A 26,705-nucleotide genomic window follows, 5' to 3' on the forward strand; every position below is an offset into this window, starting at 1 on the left:
TTGTATTATAAGCACGCTGAGTCAGTACACAACAACACATAAAATTATGCAAAATACAACAGAATAATTTATAATATCCCGCTGTAATCCTGTACGAGGAATTAGTCCATACAACCTATGTCACAAACAGCAGAAGACGTATTGTTTGTGACTCCAACTTCCTCAGTTGCTACCATGTTAGGGGCTATGTTTATTGCACATGTAAAAAAAAGCATAAATGATACAACCAATTTCATCATACAGGAAGCTAAGCGATGAAACTGAAGGCTACTTCGCCGTGCTGACATTGTGCTTAATTGTAAAATATGAAAGCAAATCTTCTGAACTTCAAAGAACATCAATGGGTATTGGGAATGTTACTTAATAAATATATGTGGTGGATTATCTCTCCTTAAGTCATATGGCAGCAGTGACACGACTCAGATTAAACCTCGTTATTTGGTACAACAAGGAAAGGCATTATGCCCCACAATCCTTCTGGACTGTGAGGGTGATCAATGAGTGGAACAGGCTGCCACAAGAGGTGGTGAGTTCTCTTTCAATGGAAGTCTTCAAACAGAGGCTGGACAGACATCTGTCTGAGATGTTTAGTGACTCCTGCATTGAGCAGGGTTTGGACAAAATGACCCTGGAGGTCCCTTCCAACTCTGGAAGAGGGTGGCACAATTCGCTCCAATTCATGAGCATTCTAGAATTTGTTACATATAGTCTCAGTGCTAGATACTAACTTCCAAAACCAGGCATTTAGTTACCTCCCACAGTGCAGGCTCCCAGCAGATTTACAATGTTTTTGTGATGGCCAAGATAGCTCAAGACCTTCAGCTCAGACATAAGGGCTTCCCTCTCCGTAGCATGGGCACTTGCTGAAAATTAAGAAATTTCATGTCAGGTACACACAGTGTTAATAATTCTTGGAAATTAAACCTAAGTAAGAATAATACTTACGTTTCAGCATTTTAACTGCAACTGTGAGTGCATTATCTTCCTTAAATAAGCCATATGCCGTGGCTTCAACCACTTTACCAAAGGCACCAGCACCCAAAATCTTACCTATTAGGAAATGAAAGATAATTGATTGAATGTTAAAAAAATTCAGAATAGATTATTAAATACAGTAGTTTAGGGTATGATAAAACACAGATTGTTATTAACATGGGACTGAATAACAGGGATATTAACGAGTCTGCAGAGCGCCATAATAAGAGCTGTAGCCAAAGCCAATGTGTCCCCCTCAATGGAACCTGGTGGGATGGGTTATTACCCGTCTATTTTCCCCTAGAAGTAAGTCAAACAGAACAAGACATGAATTTTGCTCTGTCGGGTTCATATAAAAGGTAGTAACAACAGAAAATGACCTATTGCTTAAATCAGGTTTTGCATTAAATGTAATTTTTAACGTTTTTGACAAAAACACACATTAGAAATCCTGCAAGTTTCATATCAGCCACTGAAGCCATTTTAGACTCATATTTCCTGGTCTTTATAGAAGGCTTTTCAGAAGTCTCATTATCATAGTTACATAGTTACATAGTTATTAAGGTTGAATAAAGACTTTAAGTCCATCTAGTTCAACCCACAGCCTAACCTAACATGCCCTAACATGTTGATCCAGAGGAAGGCAAAAAAAAAAACATGTGGCAAAGAGTAAGCTCCACCTTGGGGAAAAAAATTCCTTCCCAACTCCACATACGGCAGTCAGACTAGTTCCCTTGATCAACGCCCTATCAAGGAATCTAGTGTATATACCCTGTAACGTTATACTTTTCCAGAAAGGTATCCAGTCCCCTCTTAAATTTAAGTAATGAATCACTCATTACAACATCATACGGCAGAGAGTTCCATAGTCTCACTGCTCTTACAGTAAAGAACCCGCGTCTGTTATTATGCTTAAACCTTCTTTCCTCCAGACGTAGAGGATGCCCCCTTGTCCCTGTCACCGGTCTATGATTAAAAAGATCATCAGAAAGGTCTTTGTACTGTCCCCTCGTATATTTATACATTAACATAAGATCACCCCTTAGTCTTCGTTTTTCCAAACTAAATAGCCCCAAGTGTAATAACCTATCTTGGTATTGCAGATGTATACTCTTTTGCTTTCTCCCCTGCCCAGGAGCTGTGGTATGATCAGACCATGTTCTTGTACAGTCAGACACAGCCATTACACAGTACACAGCAGGGGCACATTTATAAGATTATCTCAGCACAGGAAGATTTTTGTTAACACATCCAATTGTGGAAATTATTTTTATCCCAAGATCTAGTGAATAAAATGTACTTTTGTTTGTGGGAAAACCGCTCTAAGTCTCAGATGTTGCACAGCACGATAAAATCAGCAAAGTGCATTATCAGCAGAGAAATGTACGTTGTTGTCACGTTGAGTATACTAAAATGCGAGAAAGAATTGTACAATATAGTAGTGAAATAACACAATATACAAACCAAAACACAGCCGGTCTCTAGGGAACTCCCACTTGTTATCATAAGGAAGTTGGGTTGGATCAATATACACATAATTATTTCCATTGATTTCTTCTACTACCTTCCACTGAATTTCATACTTTGGTTTCTGTATTAAGTAAAGAGCATAAACTAAGTAAAAGGAAAACAAACCCACGTAAAACACTGGAAGGAGCACAACGTAAGCGTCTGCCGTACCTGCAAGTATTTGTACATGAGGACTGACATGGCGACACACAACACAGCGGCAGCTACTATGAATCCGATTAGCAAGGGCGTAAAGAGTTTGTGGGAGTTCCTTTCTGCTGGAGACAGAAATGTTTTCTTACAAGAGGAAGGCAAAGTAAAACATATCAGTGTTTATTCTATAGATGGACTAATTTCGGCAAAACAGAGAGAACAAACAGGAGGATCTGCTCGTGAAACGACCACTGTTTGTTAGGTCGGTCAGCAGTCTGAGGCCACTGTGTGACTAAAGTATACAAGCGGTATATATATACCATGTCTGTACATTTGTGAAATGTGTCAGCCATTTTATGAGGTTCTACTTAATTCCTTAAAGTTGGCTTAGAACAACAAAATGAACAATTAAATTTACCTCTAACGGCAAAACTGAAAACAGACATAATCCTCTCCACCCCATTGTATGCGAAGCACTGCACGGTGCCGTTCCTTTCCTTAATAGAGCTCACATCAATGATGCTTTCTACAACTGTGCGCCCAAGAGAGGAGTTTTCCATGCTCTGTTTTGTATCAATTGGCATAATTTCTGCACACCTGCAATAACAAAGTCGGGTCACATATGTTTCTTTAGGGAGACTCGGTGTGAAATGCAAATGGAAACTTCAGATAAAGCTACAGACATCAATAATAGAAGTACAAAAATGAAGTCACTTGTGTTGATACACGAGACACTTGCAGAGTAGAGTACAGTGTCACTCCCATAGAGTTGGATGACCTGTAAGTAATTGTGCTAATGTCTCAGAGCAGTACTTAAATAGCACCTATGTCAGCAATGCACAGGAACGTAAGTCAGCAGCGAGGTCTGGCTATCTACAGTCAGCACTCAGGACATCAGTCTATGTCTAAGATTTAAAAAAATTGGTGTTCCTGCTTCAAAATTGGGTTGAGATATCAAAGGAGGACTAGTGTAGATGCCCTTACTTTCGGTCCGAGTGCAATCTGACAAACATTGGATAGCGCTCGGACCAATGTTATTCTATGGGGCTGTGCACATGTCCGATTTTTTTTCCTCAGACAGAGATGATCCAGGGGAAAAAAAAAATCAATCGTTGCATGCCCAACTTTGATCCGATATTCAGATTGCACTCAGCCATGCATGTCAATGAGGGCATGGAAGACATGGGACTGCACTCGGATAACATCTAAGTGAAGTCCGATCTCCACAGACTGATACAATGGAGAAGATGGAAACATTTTTTTTCTCCATCTTCTCCTCATCCAAGATAATCAGATCACACTCTGATCAGAGTTTGATAAATCGACCAGATTCTCTCGAATATAGGCTTGTGTGACCCTAGCCTGAAACTAAAAGGACAGTAAAAACATACAAATATTGATTACTAATGAGCCATGTGTAGCGCTGATACCTGGATTCGAATCCTGAACAGAATAACCAGTCAATAGACGGCACAGGGTATCCCGCGGCCACGCACTGGAGCATGTCATGACTAAGCTGATCAATAAATAGGATTTCTGGTTTGGCTGCAGAAATACAAAAGAAGCCCATTAGTATAAATACTTCTGAAATTCTCCACATTGTAACCCAGGTAAAAGTTTGCACTTACTCTTCACCGATACGTTGAAGCTGACGGATGAGTTGGCATCAGAATTCGAGGCATAAAATGTATAGATTCCCTTCTCATTCCCTTTAAGACGGATCAGATGTAGCTCACTAGCATACCTATCAGGAGTAGAATAGCAAATTCAATGAAGGGGGATACATATACATATAGATTTGTAAGTATAAGCATATTTTAGATTAATTCTAACATCTACATTTTCCATATGAACAGGGTCAAAAATTGTTCTTTTCGGGAACGTTCCTGTATTTGCTGAATGACCTCATATAATTATGAATATATGACTGACGTACCTATTGTTGCCTTCATCTCTTGGCTGTACAAAATGGTCAGAGGTATTGAGAACAGTCTCATTCATAAAGGTCCATAACTCTTCATCTGGTCGGGGATATGCATCAATGTAGACCTCCAGCACAATGTTCTCCCCGGCATTAATAGACACATCAAGTGTGGTGTTGTCCATCACAGTCAGACTGATGTATCCAGTTTCTGAAATAAAATACAAATATAATAATAATAATAATAATAAAAATATATATGGCAGGAGAACACAGGTATCTTCTCACAGCTTACACATTTAATGGGAAAAAATGTGAAATAAATGGAATAAATGTGGATAAAATTGAGAACAAAGTAAAAACTACTGGGATGGTTATAAGAGATGTGAATGGAAAGAACACTGTAAATAGTTGCTGCTTTACTATGTACTGCTCAAAGCAACATTTAGATTTCAGCTGACAAATACAGATATAAAGAAATTGAATATGCCTATGTATACACAGAGGGGGCTGGCTTAGCTATTGAAATGAGAACTCAGTCACTGAACCCCCTTAACAAACAGCATTGATGATGATGATGTCCTCGACACAGGCAATGCTCTACTCTCAGGCACAAACTGTAAAATGACATGCCAGGACCCAAGATTATGTCGGAGAATGGCCACTTTTGGCACATGAATCATTAATAAATTGCAAAATGTATTAATTTAAGAAAATTTTAGTAAATTGCTTTTTTTTTTACAAGTGGAAAACCCCTTTAAACCAAAGATTTTACAACCTAATTGAAAGTTTAGGTGTCAATTGTCATCTATAGCAACCAGCTTGTCTCAAATGTCTGAGAGCTGCATTGGCACTGAGCAGCCTGCGGAGACCAGCTTAATTAGCTGTCAAACCTCCTGTGTTGTTTATTCAGTACTTCTTATATAGTTATATACTGTAAGTTTAAAAAAAGACCTAAGTCCATAACAATATGTTTAAAAGGGTTTTGCAGGCTGAACTCTAATGAGACTATAGACTGACAAATCTTGACAGTGAACAACATGCACACTGTCACGATTCCACCACTAACGCTGTCCTATGGACGCTGTGACTGACAGCTCTACAATACTATGAGATCTAGGTCTTGTTGAGCTGTCAGGATTCTAAGTGACCGCCCAATCTGAGGTAGAGGTTTAGGATTGATGGACGGATCAGCCGTCCTGCCTGGCTGGGTCTGTGGATCTCCTTCACGTGTCATCTGTTCTGGGTGATTAGAGGGGTATTTAGCACTCTATTGTCAGACTTTTGCCAATTGTAGATTTGCTCAAGTGGTGTGTTTGCTCTGTCCTCTGAGTTTTATTCTGATCTCCGCTGCTGACCTAGGATTTACATTTTTGACCATCCATATGACTTACCCCTTTGTCTTGATTCGCTACCTTCTTGATTCTCTGACCTCGGACTGTGACCTGACTATGCTTTTGTCTCACCCTTCTGTTAATTATGAGCCTTCTTGGTACTGACCCCGGACCTCCTGACTATCTTGCCTCATGGTGAATCCATGAGTAATTACTAGCTAGCGCCACACACCTTATTAGGATTCCTCTCTATTGCCAGCTCCAGTGGTCATCATGTGACCGGCAGCCAGAATGCTTTTTGCACAGTTGCAGTCATGTGCCAACTAGCTTCTCATCTGCCGCTCAAAAAAATACTGTGAGCAGCAGAAAGAAAAGCTAGTTGGCAAGTGACCGCCACAGGGGAATCCTAATAGCGTGCATATTGCACACCGTCAAGACTCATCAAACTGCAGTAATGTATGCTCTGCCTAGAAAATCCATTTAAATGGAAATCTCATGAACTCTATATTTAGCTGTGAAGGCGTGTAGAGACTTACCAACAACATCTAATGTGAACGTGGCATTGACAACTCCAACATTGTTCTTGGCTTGACAGGTGTATATTCCAGACTCATTAAGTTGAACAGAACGACTGCTCAGAGTGTTGTTCCTCTGAAATACAGTTTCGGATAGGTACTTGCTATTTAAAGTCGACTTCTGTAAAGAAATTATTAAATTAATGACATATTAGCCAGATTTGCCCTTATTTCCATTCCTTAAGTCATATTAATAAGTGCCTAAAGAATCCAAATTACGGTAACCACCTGTCATACCGTCTAGAAAAACTATATTTTATTGTAATGACAGTTAAATGGATATTAACAATAGAAATCCTGAGTACCGGGACAGTACAAGATTGTGATGTCCCCGATTGGAAAATCACCTTTCCCGCTTCATTAAAATATGCTAATGACAGAATAGCGGCCGGCTGAATCTCTACGTGCAGACAAAAGAAATATAATGAAATGACAGATAGGAAATGGTGGATGAGGAGCGAGGACTACGAAAGGAGAGGAAGGAAGGAAGAGGGGGGCTTCAAGATTCCACAAACACAGCTTCATTATTTTTTTTATAAGATGTCGAATGAAAAAATGCAAATGATTGGTGAGGAAGATGAAGATTGTGTGAAAAATGAGCCATTGTGATGTCCATATGTATTACATTTTCTGAATATACACCATAACGAATTTATATCTTTCTTTTAGCTACTTGCAAAGGATGGCAGAGTACTTATTTTCACACAACCGTCATGTTTACACTGAACTTCCAACCAAACAATACATTGACATCACAAACTCGGAGACTGCTTCCCGTATAGTTCAACCTCTGCTTGAAAAATAAATTCAGTCACCTGTGTTTATACTACAGGATGTCTTAGCAATCTTATCTTTTATGTTTAGTATGTTTAGAATAAAAATGTAAAAAACAAAAAAACCCTGCATTTTGAGGTGTCTAAGTTGTAAATGTTAAGTATGACGTCTTTTTCAGGTGGTTTTCGACTTAACATTTATACCCCTGACTAGTGATGAGAGAACGTGCGAGGATAAGGTGTTATCAGAGCATGCTCGTGTGCTATCCGAGTGTCTTTGTCATGCTTGAAAAATATGTTCGAGTCCCCGTGGCTGCATGTCTCGTGGCTGTTAGACAGCTGCAACACAAGCAGGGATTCCCTGTTTGTTAGTCAATCCCTTTATATGTTGTGGCTGTCTAAGGGTATGTGCACACGTTGCAGATTCGTGTGCGGATTTTTCCACACAGAATCTGAAAAATCCGCAGTTAAAAACTGTGTGTTTTACCTGCGGATTACCTGTGGATTTACCGCGTTTTTTGTGCGGTTTTGTTTTCACCTGCGTTTTTATACCTGCGGATTCCTATTGAGGAGCAGGTGTAAAACGCTGTGGAATCCGCACAAAGAGTTGACATACTGCGAAAAATAAACCGCAGCGTTTCCGCGCGGTATTTTCCGCAACATGTGAACTGCGGATTTTGTTTTCCATACGTTTACATGGTACTGTACAACGCATGGAAAACTGCTGCGGATCCGCAGCGTCAAATCTGCAATGTGTGCACATACCCTAACAGTCGCGAGTCATGCAGCTGCTGGGACTCGAACATACTTTTTGAGCACGCCGAAGACCTTATCCGAGCACATTCGCTCATCACTACCCCCGATTCATCATTCACATTTCTTTTTTTATTAATCTTGCCTCTTTTTTTGTTGCTTACAGATTTTGTGCCAAATTCAGCAAAATGGCGTGCAATGTTTTACAGGACTAGTTAGAGAATTTAGTCCTACATGGGTGATTGCTGCTGGGTTGGAGGGTATGGGGATTTGACAGGTTCCCTTTAAGTCTTCAACCGCAAAGAAGAAAAAAACAATTCCCAGATTTCATACTCCACTAGGATACTGCACAAGAATTGCTCTACAATTTTACAACATTTTTAAAAAGTTCCAAGTGACGAATTAGGCTAAAACATCTGGATACATATATCACACCCATAAGACCCCAAACTGTTAAACAGTTTGCGAAAAGAAAATTGTCATAAAACTGTTACAAACATCACAACATTTTTGTGCAACAAATTTTCACACAAATTTTTTTTACAACTTTTGATGTGTTTAGGTCAGCTCCGCTAACTTTTTGATAAATGGGCGGTGCATAGCGGGAGGAGTGTGGCCTAGCACCACGGAGCAAATTCATTTTAAATTTATACCATATAAATTTTTGCTGAAAAGTGAATTCCTTTTCCTGAATGTAGAGAATCTTAATTCAGAGGACTCTTCCTTAAGACTGCCCTACAAAATGCCATTATCAATCGGCTCATATGCCAAATTGAAAAAAAAAGGCACAAATGAAATGATGAATAAGATCGCTCTGTGTTGCTAGTATCGCAATTATGGAGGTGAATGGGATCACTTACGGTATGGCATCCATAACAAGCAAGTCATAAATTCTAAACCAATTCTGACTTTTTGCGACTTCCTTAGCACAGCATCCTATTGGTCGCAAGGTGATCCCATTCACCTGCATTATACCACGTCACAGCCAAAGTCGCCACATGGCCCCAGCCTTACTGTATTCAAGAAAAAAAGCACAGGAACAATGATGAATCACCCAGCTTTCCTAGTTTCTCAAAAAGCAAATATGCCTAACTACACAGAAATATTTCAGTGAGAGATGTTTAAATAGCAATGTAAGTTGAAAGGATCTTGAAAAAATGTGGTGTAATATTATATCTATGGATCTAGAATTTTCGTTTTCGGGCAGATATTGTAATTCTTTTTGATGTCAGGCATAAGTAAGTGTGGGTTGTTATAAATTGTTTTTATTATTAGACAGCTGTCAGTAACCCGAGCTGTGAACCTCCCTCTGTATCTGCTCACAATGCCTTGATGACCCCTGGGTAGGTGAGGAGTGATAGACCGCCAGGACAATGGAATGAAGATCGCACAGAATATTCAATAGGACAACGTGTCATGAGCATGGCTACCACAAAGCTGTAAACAGAGATGTCCATAGCAACATGTACATAGAAGAGACGTTCACTTGCTTTTCTTGGAATGCCCTGGGCTAAACAGCAATAGAAAGGTCTGAAGCAAGGTAGATAAATACAATGAAGATGTTTCAGAGTGGCCATGACACCTTGACAACCCATTTCAGCTCTTCACAGACCCTGAGGCAAGGAGCTGCTGGCTGGATGTCTACTTACCTAGCTAGGTCATCTGCGTCTACCATATATTGATTCTCTCTGCTGGTCAGGGTCTCGATGGCTGCTACATGGACATTCAGCCCATCAGCTGACTAGTCATAACTTGGATGTTCAGCCCACAATCTCATGGACACATTAATCATTGTAGAACATAACAAGGGGCATGCTTATTACCACCGCAGTTGTTTAGTATCTACTCAAACAATTCAGCTCTAGAGCCGGATTCAGATCTGTAATGGCATTACACTATCTAAATTCTAAAAATTGCCATAAAGCTAAAGATAACTTGACAAATATAAAGTGATCTGTTCATCCAAGCTTCTTTACATTTACAAGTCAAGGAGATCTATCCGTACTGTTGATAAAATTTGTCAAAATTTGCCAATTTTAGTTAGATAGACTTTTCATGAGGAACTCCAACCCCAACCACTTTGGATTTCGACTATTTGTGCCGAAAGTAGATAAGTCACAACTAGAGGTATCTGACAGCAGAGTGTTCATTTTTTCCCCATTGAAAAATGAGAGTGAAGTCTACAGGAATAGCTGGGTGGCATTATAATTTGCAATGCTACATATAAAAAATGTAAAAACTTGAGTGATAAAATCTGTAAAGGCAGTTTTCTTCTCATCAGCGTTGAAAGGTCATGTAGGGTAGAGCAGAAGACTATCCTACTTTCTTCCAGTAAAGTCGTGCAGCTTTGTGAAATGTGTACAAATATTCATTTGCGGACAATCCCACATTTTTCTATTTCGCACTGATATATTTGCTGAGATTGGCTGGCTCTAAGCGGACGTTTCAGAAATACACTCCAGGGCGCCTGCCACTAGATCTACAGACCTCTGATTATAGTGCACTGAGAATTCAAGACACCGACCAGCTGTCATCACCGAGCAATCCTTCCCTTCATTAAAGGAGCCTTTGAAATCACAAAAGCTTTTATGTGGCCAAAACAGCAAATTAATACGTAAGCGGCACAACCACGCTTTAATAATTCAGCAATGTTTGCAGCCATTATTCAGAGACGTGTTTTCATTTTGCAGATACAGCGAGGGACGTTGTTGAAAAATAAAGTGATTGATATCTTGTGGGAAATGTCACGTTGGGTTCTCATATGATGCGCCTCTAGACATTAGGAAACGAAGTCTTTGCTTACCATGGTCGGTGCATCTATCCAGTTGACCTCCACAATGTTAACATCCTTCACCACACAGGTCACCTCAAACGGTTCCCCTGCTTTCACAACCAGCCTGGATTTTGTTAGGGAAAGCAATGGTAATAGTTTTTGAACTTAAGAAATAAAAAAAAACAAAATTACTACAAGTGAATGCTCAATTCGGCCATCATGTAAATACACCTCTTAAGTAAACATTAGGCTTTATTCACATGTTGTGTTTTTTCTGCAAATTGAAAACTGCTGTTTATAATACCAGCAAAAGCTATGAGGTTTTGAAATATGCAGCATGTCAATTCTTTTAGCGCTTTTACATCCATAAAAAGCAATGAAAACATGAAAAAACAATACAATAAAACCCCAAAACATCTTGTTTGCTGTGCTTTTCGCTGCTTTTTTAAAGCGTTTGTGGTGAATAAAAAAACTACTATTAGGGTATGTGTCCACGTTCAGGAAACGCTGCGTTTTTGACGCTGCGTTTTTCCGCAGCGTCAAAAACGCAGCGTCCAGATGTTACAGCATAGTGGAGGGGATTTCATGAAATCCCGACTCCACTATGCGTTAAAAAACGCATGCGTTTTTGCCGCGAAAACGCACATGCGGTGCGTTTTTTCAAAACGCAGCATGTTGCTACAATGAGCAGAACACGCAGGAACACCGCAGGTGACCTGCCAGTGACCTCAGGTGCAGTTTTGGTCAGGATTTTACTTGCATAAAATCCTGACCAAAGCCTGAAGCAAAACTGAACGTGGACACATACCCTCAGGGTATGTTTCCACTGTCAGGATGGCCGGCGGTATCGCCGCAGCGGCGAAGCCGCTCGGCACTAAGCCCCGCCCCCTTTCTGGGACGCGATCATGCCGGATGTGTTAACTCTTCACATCCGGGATGATCGCTCTCTCCCATAGCGCCCTGTGATATGCCTTGCGGGGACGCTGCGTCCCCGCAAGGTGTACGGACATGCTGCGATCTGAAAAGACGCGCAGCATGTCCGGAGTCGCAGGGCCGCCGCGTGCGGGTTTCCACGCATAGTGGAGACGGGATTTCATAAAATCCCCTCCACTATGCTGGAACATCTGGACGCTGCTTGTTTGACGCTGCAGCTCTGCGCAGCGTCAAACAAGCAGCGTTTCCTGACCGTGGAAACATACCCTTACAGGGAATCTGTCACCATGAAAATGCAGGCTAATCTGCAGGCATCAGGTTATAGAGCATGGGGAGTGGAGTAGGTCGATAAATTGTTTTGTGGGAAGTTTCAGTATAAGGCCACGTTCACACTAGCAGTATTTGGTCAGTATTTTACCTCAGTATTTGTAAGCCAAAACCAGGAGAGGAACAATCTGAGGTAAAGTATAATAGAAACACGTCACCACTTCTGTATTTATCATCCACTCCTGGTTTTGGCTTACAAATACTGAGGTAAAATACTGACCAAATACTGAACATGTGACCCGTGTTTTCCTTATTTAAATCTCTGCTCTTTCAGGGATTTTTGGTCCAGTACACGGCGCTACAGTGACTGTCAGTGCTCCGATCCTAACACATGACAAAATCGCAGCCCAGCTGCGGAGGAGATGGAGAAATTAATTTCTCCATCTCCTCTGCTGCCGGAGTCGGTGGGAATGGCACTCCCCTCGGGTGATAGAGTGCAGTGTGATGTTTCACACGCACCCACAGACTTATATGGGTGAGTGCGATCCGAATTCAGCATGCAATCACTTCATGCTGCAAATTTTTTTTCCTGTCCGATCGCAATCAGATCGGAGCAGGAAAACAAAATGCCATTCAGGCCTGAACAATAGGATTGAATTGAAACGAACCGATTTTTAATCTGATTGCATTCGTCCGATTTAATCGCAAGTGGGAGCGAGCGATGAAACACCAGTTATACTAAATCTTTTTCTCTTTTATTACATGATGGCTGTAGGCTGGACTGCATTTGCATGGTGACAGGTTTCCACTAAACAATGTAGACAGAGAACACATGTAATTCGTACCCCAAAAATGTGTCAAACCAGTGAAAAACACTAAAACTGGGCCGATGTGAACACAGCATTGTTTCTGCCAAAAGAGCAAGTTTTGGCTGCTGAAAACCACAGCAAAATCGCTGCATGTAACCATAGCATTACTGCAGGTACAGTCTAGTGACAAAATCTAAATGTCCTCTTAATGTGGACATTCACAGAAATAAGTAAAAACATATTTTTTCACCACTGGCTTCAATCTGATTTTTCGCATAGATGTATATGAGCCTAGAAAGAGAACTTTATCTTAATATGCCTATTATATGATGAGGGAGAGTGCACGATACTCCAGGGAAGAATGGAAGATCATTAGTAGCCGGGGTCACGTGTTAATGGATGAGACAGTGAAGCTCCAGCTGAAGCTCAGCATCATGACTTCATTCAGTGAATTAGAAGAAAAGTCATTTTGCAGGCGGCTTGGGAGAGACTTTTAGCAGAACGCTACCATACAAATGTCGTATCGTTCTTTATGCAATGGGAAGCAGAAAAATTTGCACGATATACAAATTGGTCTAATGTTCTCCAGCATAGCTGAAAATGTAAAAATTGGCAAATTCCTAATTTACCGCTGTCTTTAAGAAAAATTTAATAAGGCAAATGCATGTGTGAGATTTTTTTCTAACAGCAATTTTCACAGCAAAGGTTTTTATTTACAAACATTTTCTTTTCCACTATACAAAATATTCCAATTTCTATACACCACAGATTAGGATTCAAAATTTCTCCTAAGGCTATGTGCACACGTATTTGCAGCAGATTTTTACCATTTATTTGAACGGTTGAAAAATGCTGCAGATTTGCAAAAAAAAAACAAAAAACCTTTGAGGCCATGTTCACACGTTCAGGATTTGGTCAGTATTTTACACCAGTATTTCTAAGCCAAAACCAGGAGTGGGTGATAAATACAGAAGTGGTGACGTGTTTCTATTATGCTTTTCCTCTGATTGTTCCTCTCCTGGTTGTGGCTTACAGATACTGAGGTAAAATACTGACCAAATACTGACTGTAGGCTTTTACATGTTGTGTGTTTCTTTTTTTTCCTGAACTTAGTATACTCTAGCCTTTTCTTTTTAATGTATTTTCCCATAGGCCTCTCTATAGAAAAAGTTTATGCAATGACCCATCTTTAAAAAAAAAAAAGCCTGCCCTCAAAAAAAGTTACAGAATAGTGCAAGAAACATGGCTTTTTTCAGGCTAGAAAACTTGCTCTTCAGATACAGGTTATCAGCATTACTAATTTTAGGCCTATCTATGCCACTGGATACAGGATCATTTTTGGAATATTTCGATTTAATTCATGTGAACGTGTTTACAGTGCAGCAAGCTAAGGTTATGTGCACACGTCGCCTTTTTCAGGTGGATTCCACTCACAAAGTGCTGTAAAACCGCTCGTGACCCGTCTTACATCACTTCTTAGAACAGCTTCAGGGTTAAGAAACCTCCTACTCTCATTACTTCACAGAGATACGGCTGAGTCTCGCAGGTGAAAAACCAGCTCTGGCGCCGGCACTCCGGAGCGGAGCGTGCAGCCGCACAGCAATACATGGAGCCGCACGCTCCGCTCTGGAGTGCCAGCGCCAGAGCTGGGTTTTCACCTGCGAGACTCAGCCGTATCTCGCGTATGTGTGATCCCGGCCTTAGGGCTCATTTCCACATGCGAGTCACACGTCCGTATCTCGCATGTGGAAACCAAGCTGTGGAGCCGGCACTGAGGAGCGGAGCGTGCGGCCGCATAGGAACACATGGAGCTGCACAGCTCCACTCCTGAGTGCCGGCACCAGGGCTTGGTTTCCACATGCGAGATACGGACGTGTGACTCGCATGTGGAAATGAGCCCTTAAAGTGACTTTGCTTGGGAAAATTCAGCCCAACACTGCTCAGATTCCTGCAGCTAACTAAAGCCAATCCATTTATGACACTTGTCACAAACAGCCGTTGTAATGGGAGTGAAAAATGAAATCTTCATTGCACTTCATTAGCTGGGGGTCCAACTGCTGTGATCCCCACTCCCCCTGAGAACTGAGGCTTCAGTGTGAATGGAGTGGTGGCCGATCAGGTGCACAGCTACTTCTAACTATTGCTACCTCTAGTAGTCCCATTAAGGACCACTCCGTTCCATTATTCAAAAACCCAGTTTCCATCATCAGTGGAGGTCCCAGATGTCAGACCCTCAGAGATCTGGTGGTCATACCTTATCCAAGAATTAGGAAATAACTTTCAAAACTTGAGAATACCCCTTTAAAGTAAAATCAACAGACAGTAAAAAGGTCAGCTATCAATCCAACTCACCTGGAGTCACCACCAATCTGAAAGTCTGTGAGGTCTTCAAAACTCCAGCGTGATTCACAGAACACATATAGCAATCAATGAAATTCCGCTGGACGTTTTTTATGGTAATGCCAGTCTCAATGTTACTTTCATAGACAAAACCTTCTGGTAAGGAGGATTTGTCACATTTTCTTATAGAATAATCTGAAACTTCCGAGTCAGAGACAAAACATATTCCAGAAATATCTGAACCTTCTTTCACATCATAATATCCCCGTATGTCAAAGAATGGATTACTTGAATCTATATGAAAAAAAACAACAACAAAAAAAAATAAAACAACTGTGACTTTTTGAATATCAACAATTTTAGCTCCATTTATTTTATTTTCAGTATTTTTCTTAAAGGTTTGAAGAAATCGGTACTGGGCAAAACATAACGGACTTACCTTTAACGAAGAGATAGAAGGTTTGGTTATCTGTAGGGGCAATCCCTTTATTGAAGCAGCTATATTTCCCAACATGTCTTCGTTCAGCCTGGGAGATTAGGAGGTTGACACCGTCACTGAATGATTGCAGTTGTGAACGGGAAACAGGTCGTGCTTTCGAATGCCCCAGCTTTTGATGATACCATTCTACTGGGGTAGAATCTCTGCAAGACACTATGAATTTGCTTCCAGCATTCACAAGTTGTCTCTTTCCAGAAACAGATAATGTTGGATATGTATATACTGTAAAACGAAAAAACAAATATTCAACTTAGCAGAACATAACTGTAGATACATAAAAAATGATATGATGAATCATTTATATCAGAGCTGGAGTATCACGCTAGAAAACTGAAAAATGGTCATTATCAAGGCCAAGGTGCCATGTATTTATCCAAAGTAACCAGTGCTAAGCAAATATTTCAAAGCATTTTTTCACAATACAAACAGCACATATTCACACCTGATTATGCTGGTGTACTTACTTTGAAAATCCATTTCAATAGAGCTGTATAATTCACTGGTGCCCGATATTGATATTATTTTATTGACTTTAGCTCTATATTCAAAAAGTATTATACGACCATTCCGATGTAGATTTGTAAAATAACTACACCTGTTTCATCAGGTCTAGGAGAGCATGTATGCTTTTAGTGGGGAGAGGAAAAATTAGCTACTGCCAATCACCTCTGGCTGGGATGTATCTGTAAGGCTAGGATCATATTTGCAAGAAACTCCCACGAGTCTCGCATCTCAGTACCCGGTACTGCTGCCGGCACACGGGACCGGAATGTGCGGCTGAATGTATTTCTATGCAGCTGAGCGCAAGTGTGATCCCGGCCTTAGGAGAGCAAAGATGAGTAGCTAAAATCAATGTCAGGGGAGAGTCAGGAGGCCCTCATAAAAATACGAGAGTCACCCTATTCCACCAAGTTCCGGCAACTTTGAGAGGCTTGTAGTTAAAGTGTTTATGTAACAAGACCATAAACTGACATTTATCGGGAGTAAAAGGGTCTGTTGCTGAAGAATAACCAGCATATCCAGCATTATCAGACTAAGGCCGGGGTCACACTTGCGAGTTCAATGCAAGAAACTTGCGTAAGTCTCTTGCATCAATTCTGGCACTGCCGCCAACACTTGGGACCAGAGCATGTGGCTGCATAGAAATACTGTACATGCAGCCGCATGCTCCGGTCCCAAGTGCTGGCGGTAGTGCCAGGACTTGATGCGAGAGACTCTCGCAAGTTTCTCGCATTGAACTCACATGTGTGACCCCGGCCTAATGAAAAATATTCATATTCCACAATGCTTCTGGTTAACTATCAATTCACATGTATTTTTACATGGATCAATTTGGCCAGTATATGTTTGGCCATCAAAGCGACTCCACAAAATGGCATGAGCACATGTGGACATTTAGTGCAACATAAGAATGGAGAGGAATTTTAGTAATGTTGTAACACTGCACTTTGTATCTCAAAATACTGAACACAGACTATTCCCAGGGCCTGAGGACTACTGGTGGTATGCTGACAGTAGCCATGACTGGTGGAGTTAGTCCCCATGTGCTAGAGAAATTAATCCTACATAAAGTAGAGGGTCAATTAAACGTCATGCTTCTTTAGGGCTCACTCACACTAGCGTATAACTAGACGGATGATATACCATGTTTTATCAGATAGCACTCAGCCCAATGTTATACTATGGAGCAGTGCAGATGAGCAATTTTTTTCTCCTGCTGTTTTGTACAGTGCACACCCATACAAGTAAATGGGTGCGTGTGAAACATCGACCTGCACTCTGATGTCATCCAAGTGCAGTCCAATGTACGCACACAGAGGCTATGGATAAGGTGGAGAAATTAAGTTTTCAGTCTTTTCCGCATTTGTGCTCATTTGAGAAAATCGGATCACACGAAGGTGATCTGTAAGAGTTTGAGCCAAGTGTAATTATCATAATCGGCCCGATTCTCCGATGAGAGAATATGCACAAGTGTGAATGTATGTCTTCTAAATATAATTTGCCATGTTAGGATTGAATTAAGTGGTGTTATTGGGCTAAAATAAAGTTGTAAGGATGCGGTTACATTTGGCTATTTTGGCTTTAATCTACAACCGATCGGTAAATATTTGCTGATCAGTTATGGTTTAAAAGCCTATGTACACTTTAGATGTGCACTGACCAATCAGCAACAGAGCATTCAGTGAGCACAGGCTGCAATTATTCTTGGCAGCGCAGGTTCAGTTTACACACGATGTGATGATGAGAATAATATTTTTGGGGTAAGTCAAAATATAGTTTCACACAAAGAGCAAGCTTTTGGCTCATTCATCAGGTGATCTGCAATGTCCCCTTAAGGCTGGGTTCACATTGCGTTAACAGCAGCCCGTTCAACACATGCGTTAAATGGGCTGCGTTAACGCAAGTGCCGACATGCCAAATCGCTAGCGCAGATAGAGCTAGCAGATGCTCTATCTGCGCTAGCGGTGACGGACCGGGAAATGCTGCAACCCGCGTCCCAGGGTCCGTCACTCAATGTGGGGGTGCGCTAGCGATGCATCCGACATAGGGCTTACTGGCGGCGTTAACGGGCTGCGTTACACCGCGTTATGCCACGGTGTAACGTAGTCCGTCTAACGGACTGCAAAAACGTAATGTGAACCCAGCCTAAGGGCTCGCTCACACTGCCATATAACACGGCCGAGTGCTGTATAAACGGCCCAGTGTTATACTATCGGGCAGTGCAGATCTCAGAACATGTAGTATTTGCCATTTGGTATAGGCAACGATTATGAGGCAGGACAAGAGCATGACAAGCTTCCATAATGATTAGAACTTAGTTTTTTATGGCTACTCAACTGCAAATCCAGCTGGGTATCCAAACTTCTGAAGTTAGACATGTTTCAATGTATACTAAGTCCAATTTCCAATTCACAAGTCCTACTTAGCCAAGTAATAACCAGTCGTGATATAATGGGCATATAGATTGTCACCACCTCTCGAAAATGTATCCAAACAACAAAGCAGAGAAATAGTACGTCTGATCGAGGAGGATGAATGAAGGACATATAGTTACTGCTAACTTATTCTCTTTAAATGGAAATTGCACTCAGTTCTAGTTTTCAGAATTCAGCTTTGACTAAAATGACATTTTTATAGTCAATTTGCTATATGTTTACTTATCTTCAATATTTTCACATCCAAAATCAGATATGGGTTAAGGACAACACCCCAGAAATTGAAGCTGAAGACAGATTTATAGCACTTTACCCTCAACCACCAGGAAACTACCGTCTAGCATCTGTATGACTGTTTTCCTGTAGGGCACATGCCAATTGCTAGTACAGAAGTTGACTTGTGCGAAGAACAAAACGACAGCTAAGAAAACTTTTAAAATCGCAATGTATCAACCTTGCACTTTTATGTGTCCCTGGAGATGGTTCACATCCCGACACAATGCCCACATTTACATCTAGGAATTACATAAAATCATGCATACACCAATCACATGTCAAATAAGATACAGAATTCTATACAAAAGATATCTTTAATACACTAGTAAAGCTAAAGGTTCTGGAATGAACTTTGGTACTGTCTCTAGTATGAAGCATGGAGGGGAGTCCCAGGTTGAGCTGAGTAACTAAATTTGCTAGTATGTTAGGTAATGAATGAGGTAACTGCAGTTCTCCTGAAACTAAGCTAATGATCAATTGTTTCTATGATCTGAGGAACCATACAGCAAGGTAAAATGTCAACATATCAATATTCATGATTAGAGATGAGCGAATTTGATCGGGTCCCTGCTTATTCGGCAAGCTATAGCGCTTACCGAATAAGCTGATTCCTGGATCGTGATGGCTGATCAACTGTTCAGCTCCGCAGCAGCATGTGTCACGGCTGTGTGACAGTCATGACACCTTCATGGAGAGCCAAACAAACAGTCTATTCATGATAACACCTCTAAAACGCACTGGCGGACATATCGCCGGTGTAGCTGTACCAGGGCCCCGAGTTGGAGGGGATCCACCAAAACTGGCATCTATTTCAGCTGGATGTGCGTCCAGGGCTACACATCCAGCTACAACGTATTACAGTGCAGAGCTCCCACCGGCTCCCTGGACAGCAATACTTGCCACCAGCAAATCAAAGGACGGCAGCTGATGTTGGCATGCATGTGATAGGCGGCGAATGGTGGTGACAGCATGCACCATGGTGGGTAAGTCATGGTAGTGACAGCATGCACCATGGTGGGTAAGTCAAAGTCAGCTGCTGGCTCCTGCGTTGGTTATAGAAGAGGGCAACATGTGTCGTGGGACTGGGGAAAGGTAAGATTTTTTTTCTTTTAATGTGGTAGATCATCTCACTCGGTGGTACAAGGAGGTAGACATGGAAACACTGTGAAGTAAAAATAAACACGGCGCTTTGGGCAAAACAAGAAAACAAAATGGTATCTCACAATCCACATGTCGCGGGGATCCACCCGCTTAGAGTTAGCAAAAACACATGGCTCAGTTTAGCACTAGCACAAGCATTTATCAGGGAGTTAAGCTACTTTCACACGTCTTTAGGGATACGTCGCAATGCGTTGTTTTGGAGAAAAAATGCATCCTGCAAAGTTGCCCGCAGGATGCGTTTTTTCTCCATAGACTTGCATTAGCGACGCATTGCGACGTATGGCCACACGTCGCATCCGTCGTGCAACGGATGCGTCGTGTTTTGGCGGCCGCGATGCACAAAAATGTTCAATGTAACGTTTTTTGTGCGTCGGGTCTGCCATTTTCGACCGCGCATGCGAGGCCGAAACTCCGCCCCCTCCTCCACGGAACTCACAATGGGCAGCGGATGCGTTGTAAAACTGCATCCGCTGCCCACGTTGTGCTACATTTAGCACGTCCGTTGGTATGTTGGGCCGACGATTTGCGATGGCCCCGTACCGACGGATGTGTGAAAGTAGCCTAAAGGTACCTTCACACTAAACGACTTTGCAACGATAACGATAGCGATCCGTGACGTTGCAGCGTCCTGGATAGCGATATCGTTGTGTTTGACACGCAGCAGCGATCTGGATCCTGCTGTGATATCGCTGGTCGTTGCTGAAAGTTCAGAACTTTATTTGGTCGTCAGATCGGCGTGTATCGTCGTGTTTGACAGCAAAAGCAACGATGCCAGCAATGTTTTACAATGGTAACCAGGGCCGCGCTTAGTAACCCGATATTTACCCTGGTTACCATTGTAAAAGTAAAAAAAAAAACACTACATACTCACCCTCTGATGTCTGTCACGTCCCCGGCGTCCACGCTGCTGCTCAGAGCTTCCTGCACTGACTGTGTCAGTGCCGGCCGTAAAACAAAGCACAGCGGTGCTCTGCCGGCCCTGACACATTCAGTGCAGGGAAGCGGACGCCGGGGGACGCGACAGACACCGAAATGTAAGTATGTAGTGTTTGTTTTTTTACATTTACGCTGGTAACCAGGGTAAACATCGGGTTACTAAGCGCGGCCCTGCGCTTAGTAACCCGATGTTTACCCTGGTTACCCGGGGACCTCGGCATCGTTGGTCGCTGGAGAGCTGTCTGTGTGACAGCTCTCCAGCGACCACACAGCGACGCTGCAGCGATCGGCATCGTTGTCGATATCGCTGCAGCGTCGCTTAGGCTGGGTTCACATTGCGTTAATGGGTGATCGCTAACGGACAGCGTTGCACGGCGAAAATGTCGCAATTAACGCCGTGCAACGGGTCCGTTAGCGCACCCATTGACAGCAATGTTTAATTTCGCCAGCAGCGCATCACTAGCGCGTGCCTTTTTCGGCTCGCGCTAGTGATGTGCCGTTCTTCTGTGACGCGCCTCGGACGCTGCTTGCAGCGTCCGCGGCGCGCCCGAGGTCCGTTCCCCGCTCTCGCAGATCGGGGATCTGCGAGAGCGGGGACGTTAGCGCGACCCCTAAATGCGGCCCCTACAAAAACATTGCGTTAGCGCAATCCGCAAGCGCTAGCGCTAAACGGATTGCCCTAACGCAATGTGAACCTAGCCTTAATGTGAAGGTACCTTAAGTCTTTCCAAACACACTGAACCCTGAATGACTGAAAGGGCTGGCTATTTACATCCCAGACAACACCATGAGGAGGAGATAAGGTGGACAACCTCCCACCTGCTCTATGTTTGTCTACAAAAACCCAGCCCTTAAAATGGCCGATTAACCCCTCTCAACTCTTTATTCTGGAGCAAAATTCCGGGTTTCAAATCACTGAAGCTAATAGCCTTAGTGAAACATATCTACATTCCATCAGTTTCTCATTGATTTTGTCACAATGTGTTAAAAAAGAACAGGCAACATTATTATTGGAAGGTGCCTAGAATTGGGGACATTATACCATAAAGGAGCCCAGGATGAGGATATTATTAATGGAAGCGGTCCAGGATGGGGATAATTATACCGAGAAGGAGCCCAGGAAGGGAAATATTATGGTTTATCAGGAAGGGGGACAGAATGGGGGAAATTATATCAGGAAGGGAGACAGAATGGGGGAAATTATATCAATAAGGGGGGGACATTATACCATGAAGGGGCACATGAATGAACTCATGATAACTTGTTTAACAATCCTCTTTTTCTTTTTAAAGATCTTAGGATAGTTCCCAATGCTGAAACCAACACAGACTTCCCAAAAGACAACAAATGTGTTTGCATGAAGACAAATTTCATTTCTCGTGTTCTGTGTTAATTCTATGTCTCACACTAGTAACTCCTCCTTATAGTTAAAATACCGGTAATCTCTAGAGGCAGAGATATCTTCCAGGCAGAGTCCTCCCCACAGCCTGGAAGAGGTAATTTATATAAAGTGATAAAAGATGATTTCTCAACAACAAGCATTCTGATCTGAGACATACAGGTTTCACTCTCCTCAGCACTCTATAATTTGTATGCTCAAAGTTTAGATGTAGCGACAGATTCCCATTAAATACATGGACATTTAACCCTCTCCCTGTCCTGTGACTATTACACAGTAGCAAATATACACTTCTCTGGTGAAAACAAGTAATCATCTATTCTTAGGCCATGTGGCCTAAGGATCAGTTATTGATTAGTGAGGTCGGACTGCTGGGACCCGCACCGACTGGCAGAATGTGCAGCTTTTATCCCAATTATTATGGAGCGGCATGTATGACTCGACCACTGATCCATTCATTCGTGAAGTGCCTGCATGCTGTACTTGGCTTTTTCTGGAAGACCAAAAGAGGATGAATGGAGCTGCAGTCAGACATCTGTGGAGTTGGAGTCGTGGAGTCAGTGTCCTTTAGGTGGATTTGGAGTCTGAGTTGGAGTCGGTATAATATGAAACGACTCAGACAATATATAATAAATTGAGTACAGTAGTTCAACGCAGTGCTATGCATTTTTTCATAAGAATTTTGGAAAGCTATGAAAGGTCCTATAAATGTATGCTCTGTTCCTGATCTAAAGGTACCTTCACACTAAACGATATCGCTAGCGATCCGTGACGTTGCAGCGTCCTGGCTAGCGATATCGTTTAGTTTGACACGCAGCAGCGATCAGGATCCTGCTGTGATATCGCTGGTCGTTGAACAAAGTTCAGAACTTTATTTGGTCGTCAGACCAGCGTGTATCGTCATGTTTGACACCAAAAGCAACGATACCAGCGATGTTTTACACTGGTAACCAGGGTAAACATCGGGTTACTAAGCGCAGGGCCGCGCTTAGTAACCCGATGTTTACCCTGGTTACCAGTGTAAAATGTAAAAAAAACAAACAGTACATACTCACCTTCGCATCCCCCGGCGTCCGCTTCCCACACTGACTGAGCGCCGTAAAGTGAAAGTGAAAGTACAGCACAGCGGTGACGTCACCGATCTGCTGTTAGGGTCGGCGCTCAGTCAGTGCAGGAAGCGGACGCCGGGGGACGCGAATGTAAGTATGTACTGTTTGTTTTTTTACATTTTACGCTGGTAACCAGGTTAAACATCGGGTTAATAAGCGCGGCCCTGCGCTTAGTAACCCGATGTTTACCCTGGTTACCCGGGGACCTCGGCATCGTTGGTCGCTGGAGAGCGGTCTGTGTGACAGCTCTCCAGCGATCAAACAGCGACGCTGCAGCGATCGGCATCGTTGTCGCTATCGCTGCAGCGTCGCTTAATGTGAAAGTACCTTAAGCTTTTAGTTGAGATGAATCTGTGCTGCACTTTATGTACATGCTCAGTAGTGAGCCAGAGCTGTAGAGTTGGAGTCGTGGAGTCAAATTTGGGGTTAGGGAAACTGAGGAGTTGGGAGTTAGAGTCTAAATCGGATTTTTGGCTTACCGACTCCACAGCCCTGCCTGTCAGAGATAAAAATTCCTCATTCTTCCGATCGGTGCGGTTACCGAATGGTCAGATTTCACCGATTAATAAGTCATCACTTACCTAACCTGTGGATCAGTAATAACTTGTTTTCATCAAAGAACCCCTTTAATGCAAACTACAGTAATTGTACATCCTAGTTATGGTGGCATACAGTAGATGTGCAGGAGCCGCCTGTGTTTTACAGCCAACACTCCACTATAACAGGGATAATGGCTTACAGGTATTTACATATAGCTGTAGGGTGGGCCCCTAGATACCCCAGTTCAACCCTGGTCAGAGGCCATTCACTGAGCCAAATCAGATCTCCTGCTCTGCACTGATGAGGGGCTAAAAGCACGAAACATATGTCTGCAAATGGATTGTTTGGTTTGGCTTCTTAGCTAGTAAAGGCAACTATAAGCTGTGTGCACACGTAGCAGATTTTTTGCGTTTTTTTCGCTATAAAAACGCTATAAAACCGCGAAAAAAACGCTAACATTAAGCATCCTATGTAACAGAATGCAATCCGCATTTTTTGTGCACATGCTGCATTTTTTTCCTGAGCGGAATCGCAATCCAGAAAAAAACGCAGCATGTTCATTAAAATTGCGGAATCGCGGCGATTCTGCACACATAGGAGTGCATTGATCTGCTTACTTCCCGCACGGGGCTGTGCACACCATGCGGGAAGTAAGCAGATCAAGTGCGGTTGGTACCCAGGGTGGAGGAGAGGAGACTCTCCTCCACGGACTGGGCACCATATAAGTGGTAAAAAAAAAAGAATTAAAATAAAAAATAGTGATATACTCACTTTCTGGCGGCCCGACCTTCTCAGCGGCTTCCGAGGTGTGTGTGAAGGACCTGCGATGACGTCGCGGTCACATGACCCGCGGTCACGTGACCGCTACGTCAATGGAAGGTCCTGAACACACAGCATTAGGAACGGACGCCGCTGAGGTGAGTATAACCTTTTTTTTTATTTTTTTTATTATTTTTAAACATTCTATCTTTTACTATAGATGCTGCATAGGCTGCATCTATAGTAAAAAGTTGGTCACACTTGTCAAACACTATGTTTGACAAGTGTGACCAACCTGTCAGTCAGTTTTCCAAGCGATGCTACAGATCGCTTGGAAAACGCTAGCATTCTGCAAGCTAATTATGCTTGCAAAACGCTAGTTTTCTGCGGGTATATGCATGCTAATTCTGCATGCGATATACCCGCGGCAGGAGGCGCAGAATTGCCGCGGATATTTCCGTGGCAATTCTGCTACGTGTGAACTCAGCCTCAAGCTGGTTTACTTTCATCATTCATCTCCAGGATAATGCTCTTTTAAAGTCAGGTTAGCCCCTCAATTGCCCGTTTTCATACCTCAGATAATTTTAATAAAATAATATGGTGTAAATTTATGCTTTTAAAGAAAAAAATAAGAAATATATTGTGAAAATTTTATGTTGTTTAATTATATTTCCTGCGCTTACAAATTAACTACGGTAACTTAATTGACTTCCTCATTTAACTTCCATAATGTTACTTCCATGAAATTCAACAAAAGACTACTTAAATAATATGAAAAAAAAAAACACCAGTAACACATGTTGAAATACAGTAGCAATAAAGCTTAGTTCTTTTTATTACCCTATGTAGTTGGTCTGTCTCAATCATGATCATTCCAATGACTGTTAAATGTCGCCCCAGTCCTAAAAATAATCATCTTTTATCAATAAAACACTGTTCCCACGAGCTGGCTCTCCCGATGATTTATTAGCCCTGCATAGTAATTCCCCATATTATGTTGCATTGTAAATACTTTTACTGAAAGCACTGAAAAACTAAACTTTACGGATTATCAAAATCAGAACACACGTATATAACATTTGTATACTAGACATAGTGGTATCTGTATGTACGGCATATAACTGGATAACCTGAGAACGTGCAGTAGGGTTCAGTCTTGGTTAGGTCGTATGTAAATATCATAATGTTATATCTCTATAGAGATATAAAATCACCCAGGTATTGTATAGCTAAGCAGCAGACAATACTTATGGTATTTTACAAAATACAAAAATGTCTCTTCTGGCAACTTGTTAACTTTACAACCATTCAGGATTTCCACACTGCATTCACAATGCTCTCAGAAAACCTGGAAAGACCTGAAAAGCCCCATCTATTGGTCTGGCCCGCTGCCCACTCCTCAAACATGCAAACAATAGAATAAGTGGGTGGCAGTCAGCGAGTAGGGATGTTACTAAAATTACAACAGGAAACGTATTTGCCTTTTTAAATTAATAGATGTTCATTTCCGGGACATAATAACACCAGGCGTCTGAATCACTCAATAATAACCGTAAAAGCAAACAAGTAATAGAAATGAACATAAGACTTTTAATTATTCTTTCCATGTGGCAGCCACGTCCCAAAACATTGGGGGTCATGTTGAAGTCGGTTGTCCACTATTAGGACAATCCTTTCTTGGGGTAAATGGCTCCGCTAAAATAAACAAGCTTATGCTCGCTTACCGTGCCGGCGCTGTTTCAGCGGTGTCGGCAATCGTGGTCCCGGGTTTCTCGTGCAGTTATTGTGACACATGAGCCTGGCGCCCAATCAACGCAGGAGTCACTGGCCCTGCCTTCGCACATATTGAACATGAAGAGGAAGTCAGGGCTTCGGCTACTCTCTGACTTGATGGGCCAGTGAAGTGCTGATTGGGTGCCAAGCTCATGTGTCACAATAACAGCATGAGAGCCCCGGGACCACGAGTGCCGTCACC

The 26,705-nt window shown here is 42.2% G+C and overlaps 1 protein-coding gene across 4 annotated transcripts in view; it reads right to left on the bottom strand.

Moving 5' to 3' along the window:
• The window catches only part of KIT (KIT proto-oncogene, receptor tyrosine kinase), a 74,105-nt gene that overhangs the window by 14,947 nt on the left and 32,453 nt on the right, over positions 1-26,705 (bottom strand). For 2 of the 4 annotated variants that reach the window (XM_077279752.1, XM_077279751.1), the window contains exons 2-13: positions 15,555-15,836; positions 15,128-15,409; positions 10,797-10,930; positions 6,429-6,588; positions 4,574-4,769; positions 4,266-4,381; positions 4,068-4,182; positions 3,056-3,234; positions 2,656-2,759; positions 2,440-2,566; positions 946-1,050; positions 753-863 (exon numbers count right to left, since the gene is read on the bottom strand). In XM_077279752.1, coding sequence (XP_077135867.1) covers positions 753-863; positions 946-1,050; positions 2,440-2,566; positions 2,656-2,759; positions 3,056-3,234; positions 4,068-4,182; positions 4,266-4,381; positions 4,574-4,769; positions 6,429-6,588; positions 10,797-10,930; positions 15,128-15,409; positions 15,555-15,836 — 1,911 coding nt within the window. Of the gene's footprint in view, positions 1-752; positions 864-945; positions 1,051-2,439; positions 2,567-2,655; positions 2,763-3,055; positions 3,235-4,067; positions 4,183-4,265; positions 4,382-4,573; positions 4,770-6,428; positions 6,589-10,796; positions 10,931-15,127; positions 15,410-15,554; positions 15,837-26,705 lie in introns of all 4 variants that reach the window. The other 2 variants (XM_077279750.1, XM_077279749.1) reach the window with 1 other exon arrangement.

The sequence above is a fragment of the Ranitomeya variabilis genome, chromosome 1 (assembly GCF_051348905.1).
Source record: "Ranitomeya variabilis isolate aRanVar5 chromosome 1, aRanVar5.hap1, whole genome shotgun sequence".
Lineage (NCBI taxonomy): Eukaryota > Metazoa > Chordata > Amphibia > Anura > Dendrobatidae > Ranitomeya > Ranitomeya variabilis.